The sequence below is a fragment of the Meleagris gallopavo genome, chromosome 8 (assembly GCF_905368555.1).
Source record: "Meleagris gallopavo chromosome 8, MGAL_WU_HG_1.1, whole genome shotgun sequence".
NCBI classification, from domain to species: domain Eukaryota; kingdom Metazoa; phylum Chordata; class Aves; order Galliformes; family Phasianidae; genus Meleagris; species Meleagris gallopavo.
In genome coordinates, this window is record NC_139411.1 from 20,853,728 (window position 1) to 20,877,292 (window position 23,565).

The 23,565-nt window shown below is 38.1% G+C and overlaps 2 protein-coding genes across 6 annotated transcripts in view; both read right to left on the reverse strand.

The window, feature by feature from the left end:
* Positions 1 to 1,922: 1,922 nt before the first annotated feature.
* LOC104911983 (uncharacterized) lies at positions 1,923 to 13,977 on the reverse strand. 2 transcript variants are annotated; one of them, XM_085229202.1, is made up of 5 exons: positions 10,018 to 13,977; positions 9,040 to 9,130; positions 3,698 to 3,931; positions 3,370 to 3,566; positions 1,923 to 3,270 (listed from the first exon to the last, which is right to left on the reverse strand). In XM_085229202.1, the coding sequence occupies exons 3-5, from the start codon at positions 3,912 to 3,914 to the stop codon at positions 2,968 to 2,970; spliced, it is 717 nt and encodes a 238-aa protein (XP_085085328.1). In that variant the 5' UTR covers positions 3,915 to 3,931; positions 9,040 to 9,130; positions 10,018 to 13,977; the 3' UTR covers positions 1,923 to 2,967. The 2 variants fall into 2 exon arrangements, with proteins under 2 accessions (XP_085085328.1, XP_085085327.1); XM_085229201.1 differs by having other exon boundaries at positions 3,698 to 4,531.
* Positions 13,978 to 14,111: 134 nt separating this feature from the next.
* KNDC1 (kinase non-catalytic C-lobe domain containing 1) overlaps positions 14,112 to 23,565 on the reverse strand; it is a 59,261-nt gene continuing 49,807 nt past the window's right edge. For all 4 annotated transcript variants that reach the window (XM_085229198.1, XM_085229197.1, XM_010714578.3 and 1 more), the window contains 10 exons: positions 23,250 to 23,363; positions 22,682 to 22,829; positions 22,255 to 22,434; positions 20,916 to 21,131; positions 20,499 to 20,581; positions 19,123 to 19,273; positions 17,733 to 17,855; positions 17,571 to 17,630; positions 16,969 to 17,126; positions 14,112 to 16,738 (listed from right to left, as the gene is read on the reverse strand). In XM_085229198.1, the coding sequence (XP_085085324.1) occupies positions 16,507 to 16,738; positions 16,969 to 17,126; positions 17,571 to 17,630; positions 17,733 to 17,855; positions 19,123 to 19,273; positions 20,499 to 20,581; positions 20,916 to 21,131; positions 22,255 to 22,434; positions 22,682 to 22,829; positions 23,250 to 23,363 (1,465 nt within the window). In that variant the 3' untranslated portion in view covers positions 14,112 to 16,506. The remainder of the gene's footprint in view (positions 16,739 to 16,968; positions 17,127 to 17,570; positions 17,631 to 17,732; positions 17,856 to 19,122; positions 19,274 to 20,498; positions 20,582 to 20,915; positions 21,132 to 22,254; positions 22,435 to 22,681; positions 22,830 to 23,249; positions 23,364 to 23,565) is intronic.

Sequence of the window (23,565 nt, forward strand, 5' to 3'; positions counted from 1 at the left end):
CTTCCTCGAGAGCCGCCAGCACCAAAATGCTCCTCCCCAACTCAGCCACCCGGCCCTGCCATTTGCGGGGGGGTCGCAGGCTGCGCTTTGTCCCGCCGGCATCATTCCTGCCCGGGTGGTGGCTGTGATGCGATTAAAGACACAAAAGGGGTGTCGAAATGGAGGTCGCTCTGGTGGAACAGTGTGGGTTCCCTGCTGTGCCCGTGAGTGCCACCGGCCCCGGGGCGAGTGGCCCGTGCACTGCTCGGGCTGGAGCGCTCTGCCCCGTTCCTTTTTTCTTTTTTTTTTTTTTCTCCTGCCTCCAGCCAGAGGCTACCAGCACAGAGGCCCATTGTAGTATTCTAAGATCACTGGAATGTTAACTTCTAGAGAAAGAAGATTTTTGCGGTTAGAATAGGAGTTAACGTTTGTTCGTAGGGATCTTTTGGTAACTGTATGCGCTCAGCCAGACGAGCATCACCCCTCATGTTCGAAGCTGTTGGGGTATAGGACAGTATTTGCAAGCTGGGGCTGTCAAAACGGGGGCAAGACTTTTCGTGTGTTTGTTGAGCACATATGTGGCCAAGGAATCATTACGTTTAGTGATCATTAGCATCTTTCCCACCAGAGCTCAGCTTTTCCATCGCTGTTAGTTCTGTAGCTCATACACTCAGGTTACCCCTGCTAGCCAGACCAAGCCCAGAAAACCTAATAGGACTTGCCTGTGTGACCGAAGGACTCAAGTCCATTAACTCCTCAAGCATCCTCTACTCCGAGGTTGTTCCACATCCCTGTTTGTCTCTACAGCCCCAGTAGGATTAAATTGTAGCACCGCACATTGTGCTGGCCTCTGGCCTCTTCTAAGCCTTTGCACAGAAGGGAAAGTTACCCCGAAGAGCCATGCTTGGGTGTAGAAGGGTGCAGTTAGGCCAGGCTTGTACAGCCTCATATTAACCCCCATCACCCTCTACCCCCAGCCAATTCCGGCCCTTAGGAATTGCCTCCCCCCCTCTGCGGGTGGCAGCGTATTGTTCTCTCTCCCTTGAGACCTTTCATCTCCCTCGCTCCCCCCAGGCCCCATTTGGTTGGGGCCAGGCTGTTCCCCAGCGTTGCAGCAGCCCCAGCCCGCTGCCCCGAGGGTTGTGTGCCTCCGGCCTGGCCTAAGACAGCACCAGGAGCTGTTCTGATGGCATTCCGAGTGAGCAAACCATCTGGGTTCCTCCTGTGCTGAACATGATTAAAAGACCCCTCCACATTTGTCCCTTTAAAAATGGGATAGTCAGTTTGACTCTCCTTAGTTTTTTTTTCCAGATAACTTGTATATTTATCGATCTTGAGTGTATTGCTATCTCTAAAATGTCTCTGCTCAATTGAAGAACATTTTGGAGGCATCGGTTTCCCAGTGATATTTGAGAGAGCAATAGAATTTCAGATTTCTCTCCCTTCCATTTTTTTTCCTTCAAATCAATACAGTCATTTAATAATATTTGAATTTGAAAAATAAACATTCAGTTGGATTTTTTTTTTTTTAATCTCCTCATAACAAATTTCCTTAAACTCTAGTATCTTCCTAAAAAAGCCTCAGGAAGATCAATAGCACCTAAAATCCTTATTGCTATTCTGAAACCTTTGCATTAGAGCCACATTAACAGTGCAGCTGTAAGCAAATAGTAACCTCAAAAGACTAAACAAATGCAGCATGGATTAAAATATTAAGGAGACTTCCAAATGTTGGAGCTACACAGAAAAATCAAGGGCTATGGCCTTTGGAGGGACATACAAGTTACTTTGAACCAGGTGGATGTATTCAAAATGACAGTGATCCCTGTATAAAAACGAAATATTTGTGTTCAAGAATGACTAACAGCGAACCTTCAGACCATTCATGATAAGATCCCACATTACAAGTGCACCAGAAATCTTCTAAAAACCCCGGAGACCAGTTCTGAAGTGATGGAAATGTTTATTTATCTTTTCATGTTAGCTCACAATCAGCTTTGAAAGATTTACACTTACATCAATCAAGGATAATTTTTCACAGCCCTTTCTCTAGCCTGAAATCAGGCCATTTTAATAAAATCTTCAGACATTATCAAATCGTGAGCATTATTCAAACAAAAAGTGCACAGCACAACGGTAACAAACTTTACTGCCATTTAGATAAAAATAGCTTTGAAATGTTGCATTTATTTTGATAATCACCCTCATACCCCCTTAGGCACATGCAAGACGCTGAGACACTTGTAAGTTGAAAGGCCAGATCCCAAGATTCAAGATCTTTCCAAGATCTGTTTTACGCAGTAGGCCCTTGTTAATCCACTGAGGGCTCCCATGAAATTGTGGTGAGGTATTTTCATATATTTATAGAAAGCCACTTTTTATATCCTAAAAATCATATTCCATATGCTATTTCAAGGTCTCCATTACAAATTCTGCTGTCATTGCAGGCCCAGTAGTAAATACTGGTAACTAGTTCCTGATATATCTACATGTCTTGTTAAAAGCACAGCCCCCTCCTGAAGTGCCATATGGGAAGCAGCTGAGAGATTGGACAGCCATTAAAGGGAATAGGGAAATTCATGCTTTTTGTATGTATCCTCAGTAAATTGCAAGGTATAACACAAGAAAGATTATTCTTTCCCTACTAGGGCCTGGACAGATTTAGAAAATAAGGACTGTGCTTTATTTAATGAGTAGGAACTCTTTCAGGGCAGGATAAGTAGTTCTGCAGTCCTTGTGACCAATTGAGATGAAAACTGAAAAAATGTTAAGGTTTGTTAGGTGATTCCATTTATGCTACCATTTACCCCACTATGTTTGAACTTGACGGGCAGCTTGGCCTGAAGTCCATGATCTGGATCGTCGATCAATATCTTGCTCAGCGCTGCACCAGAACTACTCCAGCAGGCAGATGCAGGCAGGGGCAGCCCAGATATAGTTATTAAATATTAGTGCAAATTCTCCTTAGTCACGGTCCGTACCAGCGGGTCAGACACTCAGCAAGAAAGCCCTGGGGTCCCTGTATCCTACAAAGCAGGGAGCTGCCCAGAAGCCCACAGGCTGTGCTCTGCAGGCATTGCTGATGTCCAGGGCAGGTGCTGGCAATGCTGCCAAGGCAAAGCCCCCCGGGGCAGCCTCACGACCGGGTAGAGGTGGCGGCCGGGCCATGTAGGTGAGTGGCAGGGACACCTGAGGTCCTAAAGGGAGCGGTGGAGTGCAGAAAGGTTCCGGCCTCAACTCTTGCAGTTGCCTCTTGAGCTTCATTCGGCGGTTCTGAAACCAGGTCTTTATCTGAGGGAAAAGGGAGCGGGGCAAGAATTGAGATCCCTTTCTAGACCATCAGCCACCTCCCACCCCATCGTCCATCCCGGCTCCCCGCACCGCGCTCACCTGCACCTCGGAGAGCCGCATCCTGCCCGCCAGCTTGCGGCGCTCGGCGGCGCCCAGGTAGCGGTGCCTCTGAAAGGAGCTCTCCAGGGTGTTGATCTGCTCGGCGCTGAACGCCGTGCGCAGCCGCCGGCCGCCCCTCGGCTCCTCGGGGCACGAGCACTCGCGGCCCCGCTCCTCTGGGGGTTGCCCCGCTGCACCTGGACATGGAGAAAAAAAAGGGTCAGGCAGGCCCTAGGGATACCCGTCCGCCTCAATCCCTTTGGGATTGGGAGAGGCACACAGCTCGTGTAGCCCTCCCATCCCGAAGTGAGCCGGTGGCCGCAGTTACCTGCAGCTGGGGGTGTTGCCGAAGGCTCCCTGCTGCTCCTGCCGCCTTTCCCGGCGCCTTTCTCCTTGCTCCGTTCGCTCAGTCCGGGTCTGGAGCCTGAGGCGAGCCGGCGGCCGGCGGCCGAGGGTGATGCTCGGTGCGGGGTGCCCTGAGTGGGACTTTTGGGGGCCTGGCTGCTCTGGGACAGCCACTCCACAGAGAAAGGGGCCTTGGTCATCCTGCTGCGTTTTGGAGCTGCCGAGAAGGAGAGTGTGAGGAAGCACGAGTCCTTTATACCTCAAGTCCCGGAGGAAAACGTTGTTTGTATAAATACACATCAAAGAGCCAGATAAGTATCATCTAATTGCCATCAGTCCCCCCCTCAACAAAAGATACCGTTCACACATTGCCACAGCTCGAGGAGGCCCGGCTCCGCCGTGTCTGCCCCTGGAGGTGTTCGCTCCACCGTCAGTGATTTACAGCTCCTGTTGCAACCTATCCCGATGCAAATGGCATTTATGGTGCTGAGCGGCCTCAAATGGCACTGGGGAATGCACCCCGGGGGAGCGCGCAAGGACCCGCTCCCCCGGGCTCGAAGGGTCTTCGAGAGACGGCTTTTTTCATTTCAAGCAGACGAGCCTCTGTCTAAATGGATCTTCTGAGCCTCTCTTCTCTGGCCTGAGCACCGTGCTCCCCAGACAGCCCGAGGCAGGCATTGCGTGCTGCTGGAGCTGCAGCATCGCAGCATAGACACCAGAGAGAAGGAAAAAGTTGTGAACCAGAAAGAAGTAAATGGCAAGGCTGTTGGGTTGTATGGGCCGGCTCCTGGCTGCTTATATAAAGCAGTTTTCTGAACTAAAGAATCAGAAAAAGACAATTATTCCTTAGAGTTTGCTCTATTTCATATACAGAATTCGTGCCGTATTTTCCTTACCCAATCTTTCCAGCTGTACAGGACCCACAGAGTTCTCTACTATCTCACTCTCCACGTCTTTCCCCTTACCACCTTATGTGTGCTGTTCAGAAGTGTTCCCATCCATTTTGGGTTTTATGTACATCAGTACTTGGCTGTTGCAGTAATGCCTCAGCAGTACATTGACAAAAAGTTTCTGGTGCCTTAAGGATGCCCATCCCACCCCTGTCTGACATCAGCTCACCTCCAGAAATTGTGACTGCAGTTCTGATCTGCCCATCAGTGTTGCAGATTTCCACCTCACACCCATCCACTGCCACCTGTACACAAAATCAGTGCTTTGCTGTCTATCCAATTGCTTGCTCTGTTATTCTGCCAGTCCTGTTTGGACTTAGCATTTGCTTCTCTGGTCATAGTTAATGTAATTTATTTCCCAGGCTCTATTTCCTAGGCTGTCAGTGAGGTAGGGGATCAAAGATTGAACCCCTCCTATTCAGTTTGCATCTAAATATTTCAAAGTTTTCAAATTTAATAGTATAAATTCATATCTTTTTTTACTTAAATCGATACAGTAAGTAGTTTTACTCAAACCATCTTCATCTATGATTCCTAAAACCTACATTTCAACCTCCTGTTCACTCAGAATATGGTTGTTAGATCTAGCCATCTTTAAATTCCACCCCAAGGAAATAAGTAAGTCCCTTGTGCCCAGGTTATTTTCATCCCTTACCCCTATGTAGTATTATATATATACATATAAATCATACATGGTATACTATATACGCTGCATGCATACATATAATAAATACATATTTATGTTTATAAGTATAAAAATATATAAAATAGTCTATCTGTAGGACTTCACCAGCTTTATGTTCTGTCAATAGTAAAGGCATTGGCAAGCTGTTGGATTGGAAAAAAAGAATATGTGACATATGATGGTGTTCTATAAAATAGAAATCTCAGATTTTAGCATACACTGGTGCATCTGTCACATCATTTCTTTACAAATTTGAAGACATTTTCACCATCTGAGCTACAAATTACATCTTTACACACTGCTGGCTCATTAATGCATTTTACTGAGGCGAATGTCACAGCGAAAAGATAGTGTAAATCGTTGAGCGCTAAGAGACACAAACTGATCATAGTGTGACAAGGTTAAACCAAGTGTCATTTCCATTATACATAAATTGTATAAGCACCCTGGATAGATGGCAGATGATTTCTGAATGTAACCATTTCTACAATATTTAACAGTTTATTTTATCTATGTTTCTTAAGCTCTTTCTATTCCTATGCATTATTCATCAGGTGTTTGTTTGAAAACCTCATGCAAAAGCGTGATTCTGAAATACTGTGTTTAGAATCAGGTGATATTGCCAACGGGTCAAAAATCTGCTTACACTGATGTCCCTGGGCTTTTGCAGAGATAAGCAGGAAGAGATTGCCCCTTCACTTTGCTGCTACAAAGACTGAGAGACAAAGAGCTCAGACACAGACACGACTGTCACTAGCAAAAGTCATAAGATCTGCTTTGCAAATAAAATGACAGTAAGTTTTGCAGTTGTTTGTACAAAACACAGTTGTTCTCTCTATGGACTCAGGACCTTCAGCATGAAAATAAATGACTGCAACTCCTGAAGGCCAAAGGAGACTGAGGATAGTAATGACAAAAGCCAGCCCAGGCCCAGCCATCATGTGGGAGGTGATGTAGAAGGAAACATTTTAGCATTCAGGGAAACTACAGTGAGTTGAGATTTGTCACTTTACACAGACCACTGTCTTTTTTTGCAAGCAGATACTGCAGTCAAAGTGGGCAAGTTATGGCTTTGTAGAGGTTTGGCTGGTATAGGATGGGACCAACATAACAGCCCTCTAGAAATGTGTTTACACGACACTGGTCTCAGTCTAAGGAGGTTCTGCAGAGCAGGGCAGTCCTACCTGGATGCCTACTACGCAGTTGATAGCAGATATTTTGGTTTAGCAGTCCAGCCTTTGAGCACGAAATGCTTTTCTACATCTTCCAATACAAAGGCCAATTCCCTACTGAGCCAGATGACTAACCTGAAGGACTGTGCTCTGAGACATCTACTTCCCTCTGAAGCTTTGAAAGAACTGAAGGGAAAGTAACTTCCAAGCACCTTCAGAAGAGGTAATGGAGAAGGCTGCCAGCATTTTGCCTTGCTGCAGCAAAGGTGCAGAAGACCAAAGGAACTGCTATTTTGTAAGAGTAGGTTACTCTTTCTTGTTACAACAGAGTCCTGTGAGACTGGAGTAGAGTGAGCACGTGGTTGTTGGGAGTAGTGGGGTTGTGGTGCAATAAAACAGTAAAAAGGCAGCTAAGGACATGCCGGATTCATCTGTGTGTTCATCTATGGGCATGCATAATTCCTTCTGAGAGATGCCCACTGAAGTAAGGGCTGCTGGCAGCTGCTGTGCCACGTATGTGATCTTAGTTCTGGCATGTTCATCCAACCATTGCTATTTCTGAGAAATCACTCTTTAGGACTTAAAAGCATTACAAGTGGCCTTTAAGTAACCTTTTTATCATCAATTACTATATCTTTCCTCCCTGACAGAAGAAGAGCTATTTTTTCCATGAGAAATGAAAAGACCACATGTGCAGAAATACCAGGAGAGCCTGGAACAAACAGAGTGACAAGGCATAGACAAAAATTAAATTTCTCTTTGTGCTTAGAACTGATATAAATCAACACAGTGCTCAAAATGCTGGGAGCTCCTACATCCCCTTACTATAAGGCTGCTACCAGAATCTGAACAGCCAGTGAAATCTTTTAAAAAATACAAGTTCTACAGGAAGAAAACACTTACTTGGATTGGTTTTAGTAAGCTCTTACCCAGTTTAGCCAGATTAAAAAAGAATTCAAAGTTGTTACAAATCAGAACTATATTTAAACATGTACTGCTGTTGCTACAGAGGCAGGGTTACCAGCAGAAATTTATCATTGTTATTATTTCTAACTACAAAAAAACTATTAGAGTTGAAAAGCAGCCAAGTTTCAGGCATGCAAATCCTTCTTTGGTGGTCATTGCTGTCATACTGTAACTGAGAGATGTCTCTATGGACACACTTCTCAGACAAAACTGCTCAAAAGTTTGGACTTGGTTTAATTCTTCATAGCCTAGCAAGGATAATTTTCTAACTACTACTTTAAAAAAATAGCATGAAAAGGGACCCTAGAAATGATCCTATCTCTCAGAATAAATGGGAATTAATTGTTAGGTCCACTAATATGTTTTGGGATCTGGGTTGTTTTAGGACTATGAATTATACAGGAATTCAAAATACACCTATGCAGAATAATGTGTATACATAAATTCACGAGTCCCATTGGTTTTAACAATTATTCAGGTCACTTGGACTGTCAGTCTGATCAAGACCACAAAAACAAAACACTGAAATACCTTAAAATCTTGTCAAAATCTGAGAGGCTTTTTCAGGTGCTTTACATCAAGGGCTTTTTCTCTGTCAGTATTAGCTGAAGAATAAATGTTCCCAATGTGGGAACTTCTGTAATTAAATTTAACAGCTCGTTTAACGTAAAACTGATAACAGAATATTTCATGCACTATTTTCACTTTCTGCTTCTTGCAAATTCCTTCTCAAGAAATACAGCTGTACTATCACTTCCAGAAAGCAACCTTTCACTTTCAGCTATCACATAATCTTTTTTCCCCCTTAATTTTAGGCTACCTTGGGTCATCTGTCACCCTTTGTGCCCATCCTGGTCTATGTTCTACAATGCTGCACGTCTGAGCAGTGAAAACATTTTACTGACTCTTTATTCATCCAACACAAATCAGATCTTTGTACTGCTCCAAAACCAGCTTCCTTATATCAATGAGAATGTTACCTATTTCAAAAATGGGTTTCAAAGCTCTTTTCCATTTCATATTTCTAATTATTTCTTCCCCTTTTCTGTCTTTCTCACATTACACTGTTTCTTCCTATTTTCTTTATTTCAATCACTTACATCACTCTGGAAAGGTTACTATTAGCTGAAGAAGAAAACTTTAACTCTGAATAATGCAGAACTATAGCAACAGAGGACAACTGACCCTCTGCCTCCACTGCACACCAAAGCAGGGGAGCACAGACGTCCCGACATTTCCTCTCAGCTTAATAATAAGGGAAAAGTGAGAACATAGTGGGGGAGGGCAGGAATACAGTTAGGTAAGATGCTTAGCTACTCTAACAATATGTGATTCAGTGTCTGTGTTCATCCCAAGCAAAGCAGTGTACTTCCTCTGACAGGCTTCACAAGTCGAAGGAAACTTTAAGATTTAAAGATATAGGATTAAAGGGAGCAGTTACACATATAGTTTTACAAATGGGATGCAAATGCTTCTTCTATTTTACATTTGCCAGCTTCTAAAGAACAGATTTTACATAGTCACCTGGAAAGTCAATCACTTTTTAAAATACCTTTGCTCTCAGTGCGGCGCGTACATCGTGAAACGTTGGAAGGCTCTCTTGTGCCATCTCCCGGTTGTAGTAAGACTTCACATGCAGGAAACTGCCGCACGAGGGAAGGAGAAAAGTTGGAGAAATTTAGTCGAGGCAGTGGCTTTCCTGGCGGTGAGAGAAGACCGCCAGAATTTGCTTTCCACTTTCTCTGGACTTACAGATGTGCACGGAGGGCTTTTGCCTCTCTTTTGCTTTTAGAATTAAGGCACTTTCCCACTACATTAACGTAAGCATATAATTGAAATTCTGCATTCCTCCGTAACATCTCCTGCACGAGTTTAAGTAATGTACATTCTGCCCACACCTATTATATTGCTACATATCAGTGGTAAAATAGTAATAAAAACCTTGAAAATTTGTGACTGGAGGGTGATGAAATTAATAAATTGATGAAAGATATTCACCAATTGCAAGTAAACATTTGAATTTTAGTCCAATCCACTTCATAGAAAACACTGAAAGGGCTGAAGATCACTGCTGAGTCCCTCTGCATTCTCAAGGACAGGAACAAGAAGATGTGTGTGTACACTCATCACAATTTGATCTGAGCTGTTCTCACAGATCCACAGGAAAGGGGATCCGCAGGCGGGTACCCCTATTCCAGTGCTCAACAAGACACTTTCCAATGTAAAAACTGAAACACAATCAACTCTGCTTCAAAATTAATACTTCTTGCTTTGAACTTCACGAAGCATGGAGAAAACTAGTTCTCTTCCTTGCTACATAAAACTTTTTACAGCAAAATTTCACACACACAAAGTCCTACTCAACATAGTTTTTTCTAAGTCTAATTCTTATAATCTGTGTTTTTAAAAAATACTATTTTAATTGCTATCCTCCGGTCTCTTTTGTTTTGTCTGTTTCTTAAATGCAGTGTCTAAATTATAAACTATTCCTGCTGATGTCCACTAATGCCAAATAGAGCAAAATAATTACCTTCTGTCATATATGGCTCTCTCACAGTACATCTCAGGTCTTCTTGCCTTTTTTTCTTCTTATTTTCTTCATTTTGGAAAACTCTACAGATGGGTTCATATTCAGTTTGTGATACATTGTGGTCCCAAGAGTTTCTTTTCTGAGTTCCTTAGTTTTTCATTTCACAGTTTTCCCTTAAAATATAGGAGTTAGAGCTTAAATTTAAATCATTATCACAATTATTTTGAGTTCTAATCTTCTATGCTGCATGGGTATGTTTTCCAGTCCATCCTCCATATCATTAGTCAAAATCCCAGACACAGCTGGATCCAGGCCCTATCCTAATATGGATAGCCCTACCCCTACTACACCCCCTCATCTTCACAGTTTAACAAGCAGTAGTAATTAGTCTTTGAAATGACTAATTAGTTGTGTACCCAACTAACAGTACATTCACCTGGATATTAACAACCCAATACATAAGCAGGTCACATAAATCTGTTGTAAAGAGATTTATAGACTTAAACATACAGTATGCTGGGTTTTTTTTCCCCACATATTGATACAGTTATGCTGACAAATGAGACCATTAGGTTTTTCAAAAATTACTTTATGGACAAATGCATGATAGCATTTAAAATTATTTTCTAAGCTTGTAGAGATTTCAAGTAGATTTTTTAGTATCTCTTCTGGTATCAAAGTTAATCTGGCTGACAGTGTAATTCCCCAAGACATACTCTTTACCTTGCCCCTCCACTTATTCCTGTCTCCTTTTCCCAATTTTGATTACTATTTTCATTCCTAGTTCTCCAGAAACTCACACATTCTCCCTAGATCGAAAGTACAACACCACCAAGATTATTTCAGTTTTGCTCCTTATTCACTATTGAACAGATTTAATCAGCTTTTTTTTTAATCGAAATTAGCATGATAGACTCCCATTCTCACTCCTAGTTCCTGATTAACTTTGATCACAGCATGCATTGTTGAGAGAGCAGGCTGTGAAACAGCAAATGGCTTTACCACCATCTAACAGTTATCCACCTCTTCTGATCAGCAAAGAACTCTATGTAACAAAATTTTTGAAGAATCCATCCTTACTGTTTTGCTTATCTATTGTTGGCAATAGCATTTTGTCTGTCCAGTTTTATTCCTAACCTGCTGTGCTATTCTTTTCTATTTTTCTTGCTAATTCACTCCTTTTTGCTTCTCCTGCTTCTACCTTTTTCAGTACTTCCCTTTTCTTTTTTTTTTCCTGTCACATCATTGATGAGCCCATGCAGTCAAACTGCTCTGCTGGTCCTCTTCTCTTTACATGAGGATGGGCTGTTTCCGTATTTAAAATATAGCCTGTTTTGGAACAGCATTCACCTTTTTGTTTTTTTTTTTTCTTTTTGTAAGAAACTTCCTTAGAATCCCTTCCCCAGAATCTTATGTACTAAACCCTTGAACATACTGAAATTTGCTTTTTGAAACCCAGCTGATCAACTGATGTTATCCTGTTTCTCTCATCTCCTTCTTTCCTTTCAATCATGAATTGTTTCTTATTTGTCCTCACAGTAACTTTCTTTTTGACTGCTTTTTACGTTCAGATTTTCAACTAGTTGCTCTCTATTAATCACAGTAAAATCTGAGATAGTAACCTGATTGTCTCACATACTCTTTCTGGTTCATGATTCTCTAAAGACCCTATGGCATCTAGCTCTTTTAATTTATACACAGGAAAAGATATGTACATTTCAGAACAACTATGTGCAATATTGAATTACCTTTTAGTATATAGTACTTGCAGTATTCTTTCCTCTTGTCTTTCCTTCCTATGCATTCTTGTTCCTTTCAATACTTTGTAAAGACATTTTGTCAAGCCGTTTACCTTCATGGAGAGCTGTTACTGTGCTGATGTCTGGAGATCTATACACTCATCTCAGGAGTCACCTGTTTTCTTTGGCCTTTATCTTCACACATTTTGCCCTTTCAGTTCTCTGCATCAAGACACTGAAGGGACATCAAGACACTTCCTCCTCAGCATAAAGGTTTATTTATACCTTCCCTTTTCCACAAAAACAGAACAGTAATCCTACTCTATAACAGCTGATGATTCCCACCTACCACACAGAACCTTGCACTTGTCTGTGGAACATACCTTATTTTATTTTGGCTCATTATTTCAAGTTGTCAATATCATTTTAATCTTGGTCTTTAGCATGCTTGCAGAGCCCAACAGATTTAATTCATCTTCAAAAAACAGAACATGTTAATGAAGGCACCAAGAACACCAAGTGCAGGTAGTCCCACAATATACAACTTTTCATTTTCACAAGCTACTGTCAATCATTCAGTGATTATCCAAACAATGGCAGATTTGCCACTTTTAGCAGCTTTATTTCCTAGTCCTGTTTCCCTTGCTTGTTTACAAAAAAATACAGAATATCCATTACAGAAGTGAATAATTTACTACTGTTTATGTTTATGATCTTTATGAGATACGAACAAAAATGAGCATCCATTTGCAGAGATTTTGAGTCTGATGTTTATGCTCAACTGTGCCCAGTCAAGCCTTCCAAAGTACACCTTTTTGGTAACAATAATTCAAATCACCCAGTACTTCAAGCCCTTCATTTCATTATGACATATTAGTTCTACCAGTATAAAACACATTACTACTTCAATATCTATCAAAAAACAGAATATATTTCTGTTCATTCATTTCATATGTCAACATAAGGACAACAAGACCAACTCTCACATTAGAATGAAGAATTAAAGAAATAAAGTAATCTTACAGCTAAGATCCAGGACTTACAAGACAGTTTAGATGATTATCTGCAAATTTATTACATTTATAATATTTATATTTTTAATTAGTAAATGAAGACAAAAAATAATTCATAGTTGAACAATATCTGTTAGTAAACCACATCCCAAAGATGAGCACTCTAACAATTCAGTTTGATTTATGCGATTTGAGTTTTCAAACTGCATTTCCAAAGTTTTCAGATTCCTTCTCAAATTCAAAATGCATTTTAAAATAACTATATGTAAAGCATTTTTGAGAAAGATTTGCTTAAAAAGAAGGAAAGTAAGAAGAAAAAACTTTAAACAGAATGCAGCAAGTTTTTGTGTTGTAAGGATGAATATACATTGGATTGCTTTTAAGCATCTATGAGAAAAGAAAATCATTTATCTACAGTCTTTCTATCACTGTAATATCAAGGACTGAAAAAACAACCCATATGCCTATCACTGAAGGACTGTTATCTTCCCTCTCTTCAAACTCTAGTTTATTCATTTGTTATTTAGAAACAGATTTCTTAACATTTTAGTCACTTGCAAATCACTTACTGAGAAGTTATGTGTCTGAGTAACGCTTAAGAAACAAATCCAACAGAGAAATATAGAAAAGCAAAGTTTAGAACTGGCTGAAAATTTTTCAAGGAAAGAAACTTGCCAGAATTATGAATCAGTGGTGACTCATGAAATATTTTCCAGTTTCTTGATCCAGACTTCTACAGAATACTTCCTGGTAATCAACAGAATCCATCCACATTTCCTGACAGGCTTCTGGAAGTATTGGAGCTGTGGATCCTGAAAACCTGCTTTCAAATGCAGCTAGTGTAACTAGGACACAGTTTCCAGCATTCTTGCAGAAGTTCTGAAAAAAAAACAAGGAGCTTGGGAAAAGAAACCTGCAAAGGTGCACAGAAAGAGCACCAATGCACAGGAATGAGCACAAGAAATAGAAATATGGAGAATATTTCATTGAAGAAACTCTGGGTCACTGTCTGAAAAAAAAAGTGCCACGAAACCAAGATGAGCGAGGGATATGTAGAAAAAAGGAACTAGGACAGCTGGTGGTAATTCTGTCTGATAGAACAAGCTCAATTTTTCCATGCACTATAATTTGGCGTTAGAATGGAAGAGTGGGGACAGACTGAATAGCCCCTTATTTATACAATACAGTTACTGATGCCAATGTTTTCTGCCAGCTAGATAGAACAGAACTTGCTGCTTTCACATGTCATGCCCTGTGTTTTCTTTTAAAGGAACATTACCCCCAGAGATAGAAAAGTTTAGCCCAAATCCTGCTGCACATTACTCATAAATAAGCAGTACCATTAGATGCTAGACATAACTTTATTGAGAAATCTGTGTCAGATAATATAAGATGTGCATACATCTGTGTTTATGGACAAAAATAAGACTGGTTTCCTTGCAAAAGTGATTTCCACCTACCCCCCCCCCCCAGTAAATATTTACACTTGTTGTAGTTGTAGTGTGGTGTCTAAATACAAAAACCTAAATACTTGTTTGGTGAAAACACCCCAAAGTAGTACCATACCTCAATAATATGCATTTATAGCAACATTAAATATGATACACTGAAGCATTATGCAGAAGGTACAAAATGACTTTTAAGTTCTTGTATAGCACCAGTAATTGTCACAGAATAAAAATAATATTTTCTAGATGTAGTAGTTGCTTTAGATCTTGATAAAAATGGTGAGACATATAAGACCTAATTAACGTGGGCGCAAAATATAAAGTAAATTCACAAAAACAATTTCAACAGCCTGACTGACAACTATATAAAATTATATTTATTAAGATAACGTGAACAACCTTGTGGAGTTCTTTGCATTAGTAAAGCTTATGCTACTTCAAATAGTTCTGTCTTTCAAAGGCAAGGCGTGGCTTTAAGTAAATGTTAAATTTTTGGTGGAGAACTTATTTCTGAAGATAAATGTTAAATTTTTGATGGAGAACTTATTTCTGATAAGAGAAGGTTATTGTCACATTCTTAAATCACTGTATTATTTAAATACAGGAGGTAATGATTAAATGTTTTACATTTGGCAATTTTTAGAGAAATATTTTTTAAATTTATCAAAATAGAAACATTTTTCTTCCTCAAGCATAAGTAGGAACACTACAATTAGTGGCATGTTAAACATACATACGATACTAAAGAAATCATCTTAAAAGTAGAACAAATGCAAGAAAATCCAGTTGAAGGCTGAGTTTTCTAGTGTCTAAATCAGAAGAGCACAAGTGTCAGTCTAGTGCTAATACATTAGCATAAAAAATAACAAGTATTTAATGGAAAGAACAGATATACCTTGTGTTCAGTTTAGAAAGATGAGAAGTAGAAGGCCTGTGATGGTATGTATTGCCATCATTGACATGAGAAAAGGAGAATCTTTTCTCTTAAGCATTGAAAAAACTACAATTTATCATGTACACATGCATTTCTGTCAACTACAATAGTACAATCTGCAAAATATTACAGATGTGCAAGTTCCTATCTTTCTCCATCATTAAAACATGCCAAGGCAATTAGTACACATCTGCTTTTCCCAAAATTTAACTTTTCTTCTTTTTAAAATACATTTCCAGCAAATCACTTTCAGGACAGAGCTCCTTTTATCTGGTTCTTGCCCATTCCTACTTCTCTTCCAATAATACCATTGTTTCCTCTGGTAGAATCATTTGTAGTCTTAATTAACTTGTAGGTTTAAGATCTTGACTTTGCATAAACCTGGATAGCTCAACAAACTTTCTAGCTAAAGCATCACTTTTCATTGCTGTTTAGATATCTGTAAGCATAAGCTCTATAAATAGGTTAGCACCAAAGTTTTACAAGATGCATATCCAAATTTAATACAGTTATATTCTATTTAATGCTGCTGGAGCACTGCAATTTACAAGAGCAACCTCAGGAAGCAAAAGATGTGCCCACATACATACATACACAATTGGCAAAGTGATTTTTGTACCAAAAACAGAAAAAGAGCAACTCATGTTTACTCTCTTCACAACACCATGGAGGCAGAAGCAAAGCAACAAAGTGTTAATATTTAGATTCCTGTGGAAACATGAATGTGTACTTTCATGTGGATACAGGTTAGTTCAATGACAGTAAAATCAAAAGAAAAAAAAAAGTTACAACATGGTATTCCTCTCCCTTCATAGTATGCTCGAATGAAATGATAGCCAATTATTATGTCAAACATGGTTTTACAATACTCAACATAAAAATAAAAACCACCAACAGGCAACGGATAGTAGAGGCGTCCCTGAATTATATGCACACGGTGACAGGATACAAATGTACTTTGTTTATATAAAAATATATTCAACATTTAATGAAACAGTCTGAACAATTCTAGGCCAATTTTGCAACAGATGCTGTAAGTATAACTTGCTTCCACAGTACTTTGCAGATATTTTGCCTGTAGGCTAATTATTTTTTTATGCAAAAGGACAGTGACAAAATTAGTCTCTCTTTACTTTTACCTTTATCCACTTGCCAAGGAATCATACTTCATTAGAATCATTGAATTAGTCAGTTTTTTTACTATTTCACATTAAGTAATATACCCATTTCAAACTGAGACAATATTTTAAGTCACTTCACTTAAGCATTTGCTTGGGAGTTGGTTCAGGAAATAAAGTCAATTTAATCCTATTTTATACTCTATACTTGGAATAGAACAGATGAAATTTAAATAATTACTGAAATGTTGCCTTCATTCTGCGCAGCGTGTCCTGGATTTTCCGAGAATGTTTTTCTGCCGGTATATGATGGAAGTTGGTGCAGTTGTCAGCTGCCAAAGCAGAAATGTCTGCATCCTTAAAATGAGTTATTCTTTGTCTGAGGTAAGATTGCAGCTTGTAATCTGGTGTAAATGTATAAGGATTCTCTTGAAAAGCATGAACTTGGCTCACAACTTTTGCAATATTTCTTGAAAGAAAATATAATAATAATAAAAAAAAAAGATGAGTTTCTTTTGCGGTTGACAGAAGAAGAAAAGTTTAAAGGAAATACAAAGGCATTGAACATTTACTTCTACAGTATCTGTCCACTTTGATGTCAAAATGACTGAAATGATTTAATTTGCTAGATGGGAAATGCATTAGCTCTCATTATCACATTAGATAATATTCTCTCCTACGTACAGCTACAATAATTACCTAAGTTTAGTCCACTTGTGAGCTCCATTTGTCATTGTGAATCCTCCAGTTTCAAGTTGTTGGACATGCATAGCTAAAACATGGGCTGATGGAATTGTTGGAAGTGTTTTGAATCTTTCTCCTTCCATCAAACACAAGCTGTCACTTTTTAGAAAGACCTAATGAGAAGATGTACACAGATAAGTAATGTATTACATTTAAGGCTAATCTTTATAAGAAGTTCTCCACTTCAAGTGCTGAGCACTACACATCAATTTTTTCATAAATCCCAGTTTACAGCCAAAATTGCATTTTAGAATTTTTCAGTACAGACTACATCCAGAAAACTCCTGTAGAATTCTTCAGGAAAAAGTATCTAATTTCATAGTTTGCTTTGAAAAGACTTTCTTGATTCTTAGTCACATGGGATACACTTTTAAGAAAAACTGAGGTGAAAATGCAAACATAGACTAAGACAGAACAGTCCTACAATAATTTAAAATCTCCTTTGTAATTCAAAATACTAATTTTGGCTTTCATCCTGCAGAGGTACTCCTTTAGTTAGAGCTTGAGTCTCCCTCAATCCCAAATAAATATTTTATGTTAAAGACTTTATACTATACCTCAACAGCCTTGAGTTCTTCCATTATTTCAGCTACTTTTGCAGGTAAAATTTTCCAGGCCTTATAATAAAAGAAAACACATTTTTGTTTCCCATATTAATGCCCGTATATGAACAAGATTATTTTAGGCAAAATAGTTACAACAGAGAGTCCCAAACTTACTGGTAACTGTCGTACAATAAGATTTTCCAAGCCTGCTAGGATTTGCATCGCAGTAGCAAAATTTCTTTGTTCATAGCAGGACTTTGCTATGAGAAGAAATTTTGATAACAAGCTCACCTGCAGCTGGAAAAAAATAATTAAGATATACCATTTTTTTTTCAGCTCATGTGCATTTAGAAGCTATTCAATTCAGTCATTTGCTAGGAATATGCTTTAATGGTATACTGACTGAGCTTGGAATTGGAAATAGGCCTAACGATTCCATGGAACGAAGTATCTTTGCAAGTCTTGGAAGGTGCTAAGTCCAAGGCTTATTGCTGGTAATTTCTCAATTATATTGCTCTTACAAGGCTGAAAAGTCACTAAAAGTAAACTCCAGGACGAAAATGAAGACTAACATAATACTTCCCATTGAAATATGCTTACATACAGTACCTGATACTGATCATACACATTTAAAAACTGTCAAAACACACCGACTTCATAGGACCAACCAGTACCACATTGTCTGGTAGAAAAATATATTTAGAATACATTCTGCTAGGATTTAAAACATTTGTTTAAAATTTTCTATCTCATACATGGTTTGAGAAAAAATTAAAAATAGGGAAGCCTGATAAAAACCCAAATAATCCAACAGAAACAGCAACAAGGGAATTGAGAGGTTTAGTGTATGACCTCTGAGAGATAAAAATAAATAAATGTGAGCAGATGCAGACTTAGATTTTTCACAGTGGTTAGAAAGAAATCAACTGGTAGCTGCCTAGTACAAATACAGACACAGATTTACTAAGATATTATTCAGTTTGGAAGCTAAAACACTAATCAAGTTTAACAAATGACTTTCTGCTAAACTATCAAGAAGGCATATAAGCAGTATACACAATTCTGAGATTTCAATATAATCTCAGTATTCAACTACTGTTTGGTTTTGACAAAAATAGCAGATGCCCAAACAGAAACCTAATTACATATTTCTGAAACGTACCATAAATCTGCAAAATGACTGAAAATAAGAAAAGTAAAAGAAAAGAAGACAGAGGTAGTCTCCTTCAGAAACTCTTATCAGAATTGTTGACTGTAGTAACTGTAGTAACTCCACCACTGTTTTGGTCTTTTCTTTCACTGATGCCTTTGTTAAAATCTTTCACCTCCTCTCCTCAGGCAACCGCCTTCTTACTTTCTATCAGGTTTTAAAATCTACAAAGCGTCCAAAACAGAAGCTCGTAATGACAATCAAAAAAGTTGATAACTGCCGATTTTCATAGGCACATTTCAAAAGAGTTCTTGCAGACTCTCTACATAGAGAGTCATACATTAAACATTAATATATATGTATACACATTAACATATAAATATTTCATAATAACACAACAAAACAACAACAAACCTTAGATGTATGACATGTTACAATTTCAGCAGCAACCCAGGTGCTGACATTGTCTGCATTTCTTAGTAATTGTATAAGGTACTGGTCTTGTATACACTTTGATAGAAACAGATTACAGACTTTAAAGGAAACTTCCTCAGTAGAAATGGCTCTATAAAAAGGTAGAAGAAAAGACAAAGATAAGTCATTCTGACTTTGGGTTTTCAAGGAAAATTCTGATTCTGAAGGAATGGTACCAAATTCTAATCATTTACAATAATTTTGCAGCGCTTTGGCTTTATAATATTTTACAAAGTACATAGGGAGCTATGTTACTTTCTCTTGTAATTACAAGATAATCATATATGATTACACAAAAACTACACGCAGTAGACATTTCTGCATACAAAGACATCATCATCATCATTATCATTATCAGATAAACTCTTCAGGTAGAAATACAACTAATGAAACAACAGCCAGTAATTTCAGCTTATCTAAAAACAGCTACCGTTAAAGAAATTGAACGTGATACATTGTGGCTTCACACTGTTTCCCCATGTCTGAAACCCAAATCAGTATAAACCAGCTGATTTAAGCTTTGCCCTTCAACAATCCATAAAAAAGAATCCCCTGACATAAAAGTCTACTACAGGCAATGTTTATAACAAGCACTAATTAGAAACCAGCTGAATCCACTGAGTATGTGAGAACTAGAGCATAAATCTAATATAATTGACTCCATGTGACCAGATGAAAACATTACCTACCATTTAGCAAATCATGGTAACTATTCTACATTTGAACTACTAAAGGAAAATTCTTTTGTACCTGTGAAGACTGATACTTCATCTACCTTACAGTACAAAATGAATGTTGCACAGAGAGGTTGTGGAGTGTCCATTAACATTCAGAACGCTACTGCACATTAACCTCAGGCTCTAGCCAGCTTTACTTCAAGAATCTGGGCTGGACTATCCTTCCTGCGAGTTCTTTTCCAACCCCAGCTATTCCGTGATTACAATGATCATTTCTATGCACCCACACTTACCCAGTCACATGCACACATGTTATCAAGCAGACTGTTTCAGTAATGCTGAAATTTCTTCCCTCAAAATAAAAAATGTCTGAAGTGACCCCCACAGTAAAAGTCTTCAGAAATAATTTGGCGTGATTCATTTTAGATTTTAAAGAAATCATCTTGAATACATGCATAGGTACATGTATATACACAAACCCTCCCAAATTTCAGAAACTTATGTAGCCAGAACATCTGCTTGGTCAAAAGAAAATATGAAATATTTTAAATATTTCTCTCTTCCTGGATATATTGTTACACCTTTAACAAGTTACTATACATGAGTAAAATAGAGGAACAATTAAAATAAGAAACTTACTTCTGTACAGCAACACATTTATCTTTAACACCAAGTGCTCTTGAATTCAGAAAGTGTACTGGATGACATTTATGAAATAATTCCTAAACAGAAAGAACAAGATGTATCTGTTTTCAGATCCAGCAATTCTTTTAAAATGCTAGAGGATGAAAATGGCAGATTTCTTTTTTCATTCTTCTTTGTTCTCTCTTCAGCAAATTTATCAGATGGATCACTGCCTAAGAATAGTATTATCCCATTCTATACTTTACTGTAGAGATTTCAAGAGAAAAATGAAGTATTTTATCCAAAGAATAATGAAACAGTGGAAGCCTACTAAGCTTGAAATGAGGTAGGAAAAGGTAGAGAAAGGAGATTGAGTATATATCAAGAAGATAGATAAAATTTGTACTTCGAAGTAAGCCTAGTCCTTTGTACCTGTTGCAGTAATGTCAGTTGACAACAAAGCTGTTGCACACTGTATTCTGTTAAAAGATATGGTCCCACTTCATCTGCTTTAGCAAAGGAGACTGGGAATTCTTCTGTAAAACTGCTATAGCATGGCTTTGGCAAAACCGATGAAATAGTGTACAGTTGCTCTCTCTGATAATGTGCAATTGGTCCCATACCTTTGGAAAGTTTCCAGTTAAAGTTCTGTAGAAAAAAAATACATAAAGCTACAACTTCTCTGAAGCCAAAATAAGTCTCCCCTCAATTTAACCATCTGAAATGTTTTGTTAGAGAAATACCTTTGTGGAGGCAAAACTCTTCAGTTCATCTTCAAGGCTAGACCTGAATTGATTTATTCATACTATTTTAAGTAAGTATAATATGCACAATCAATGAGTCTGAGCAGGAGGCTGCTGGACCTCAATTAACAATCGGTATTTTAAAATGTATTCAAGCTCACTGCTACATAATGGCATATATTCCCAAATTTTATACATTATATTAAACTTCTTAGGTCTCAGTATTTCTTGTACTTTTTCTTTCATAGCAAACAGTGCTTCCCAAATGAATACTCATTTTTTTCATTCTTTTCCCTTCTTTCAGCTTTCAGTATCATTATGATGCAGTAACAATAAAATAAATCCATACTTTCCCTGTTTGTCTTGCCTTTCATTGACAGAATCCCCAATATAAGCCATGGAATTCTGCAACTTTATAAAAAATGTGATTCTAAATCACATTTGAACACTATTTATACGCTTAACTTTCAAGCATCATTCTGGTCACTTCGCAAAAAGATCTTTTTTCAGTGGAAGTCTATATATATTCCAACTTCTGACGTTATCTTTCAGAAGCAGACTATATGAACCAGTTAATATAGCTCAGGTCAGTTTTTGCTACAAGCTTTGGAATTCTAGAAAGAAATTCCTCATCCCCCAAGACTTTATTTATAGCCTTACACATATATATAACTCAATAAGTATTAATGTTTGACAAGTAGGAAAAAAAAAAAAGGTTTCTAAGTATCTATGAGTCACACACTAGTATCAAGAATAAAGAGTTTCAACTCCTCTCAAAATTTGGATGATCTGATCTATTATTACTGAAACAGTTGATAAGAGTGTGTTTAAGACTTAAAATGAAACCCATATTTCTATAACTGTTTAGGCTTTGAAATAAAATTTATTTCAAAATAAAACTGAAAATGGAAGTATACAAATGTTACTAAACCAGAATGTAGACCCTGAGCTGGATATTCTATATTTTTAGTCAGAAAACAGTATATGGAAATGTCTTCTGCACAATGCAGTCTAAAGACAGGACATACCTTTCTGAACATATCTTCTGAGAGCTTTTTACATATGGAGTGTAATGTTTTTCTGTCCTCCTCCTCTTCTTCTTCACCTTTCTCCATACTGGAGCACTGCTGAGAACTGCCATTTTTCCTGGCAGAAGCATCCTCAAGCAATGACAACAAGTGCTCACCATACCCATTTAATGGAGCAACCTGTAAACGCAAAACAAGCTAATAGAATATTGAACACAATTTCTGACAAATTATAAGCAAGACAAAAAATACTTATAGGATTCAGGTCTGCGCAAAATCAGCCACATGACTGTCAAAAACAGTATTGTCTTTTTTATACTTTAGTTGTAATAAGGACAGATTTTTTTTTCGTAACAACAACCTTACATCCACCATGTATTTTTTTTTTTTTCCTTCTTTGAAGCTTCCATTGAAGTTTCTGCTTTACCTTGGAAGCAATAAATTCTTTTAGGGTACATAAAAGGTTCGCATTTGTTGCAAAGTCTACATTGTAACAGTCTTCAATCCAAGCCTGCAGGATGTAGAAACTGCGGTTACATATTTTGGTAAGTGATGAGGAGGGATCCAGGCTTGCACTAGTGAGAAAAAAATAAAAATTATTGCATCAGTATTAATACCCAATTCCAATTTAAAAATAAATGCTGGAAAGTCTGTAAGTCATGTAGTATTGACAGTATTATCTTATTCTTATGCTTCATGTCTCCAGAATTCATGACCCTATAGAAACAAAGTTGGCATTGTACTTACAACTCAACACTGAACAACTAGGAAAATTAAGACTCAGAAGATTAAAAAAGATAGCATATTGCCAAATATAGCACTTGCTCCAATTTCACTCTCACATGGCAAGAGAATCTTACAAAAACAAACATCAAAAACAGAATTTATTTAAGTAGTTATTTTCAGAAACAGCTATTTGCCATTGGGGGGGAGGAGGGATGAAGAGGGGAAATCAACTGTGCTTTGATAATATTTTTCATAGGAAACTACTGTACCTGGATAAAGTGCTGCTAATTCGATCAAGAATAAACTGCAAAAATTCCTCCTGTGTGCAGAAATAGCGAAACGTGTAGAGAAATTGCTGCACATAGCCTTCTAAAACTGCATTTCTGTGAAGCAAAAGAAAAGCTTCAGACAAGCAAGAACACAATTTCTTCTCATGTAAAGCAACGACAAAAATCTTCAAAATATCAATAGCAGAGATTTAAGTCTCTCAAGCCCTACGGAAATTTTTGATTTGTTTTTGTTTTCTTTTTACACATATTTTAATTGTCCACAGTAATATTATAATTTGTTTTTAAAAGAAACTTC

Coding starts and splice junctions, on each gene's coding strand:
- LOC104911983 (XM_085229202.1), bottom strand. CDS start 3,914: ATGACCAAGGCCCCTTTCTCTGTGGAGTGGCTGTCCCAGAGCAGCCAG. Junction 3,567..3,697: donor GGCAACACCCCCAGCTGCAG/GTAACTGCGGCC, acceptor CTCCATGTCCAG/GTGCAGCGGGGCAACCCCCA. Junction 3,271..3,369: donor TGCGGCTCTCCGAGGTGCAG/GTGAGCGCGGTG, acceptor CTTTTCCCTCAG/ATAAAGACCTGGTTTCAGAA.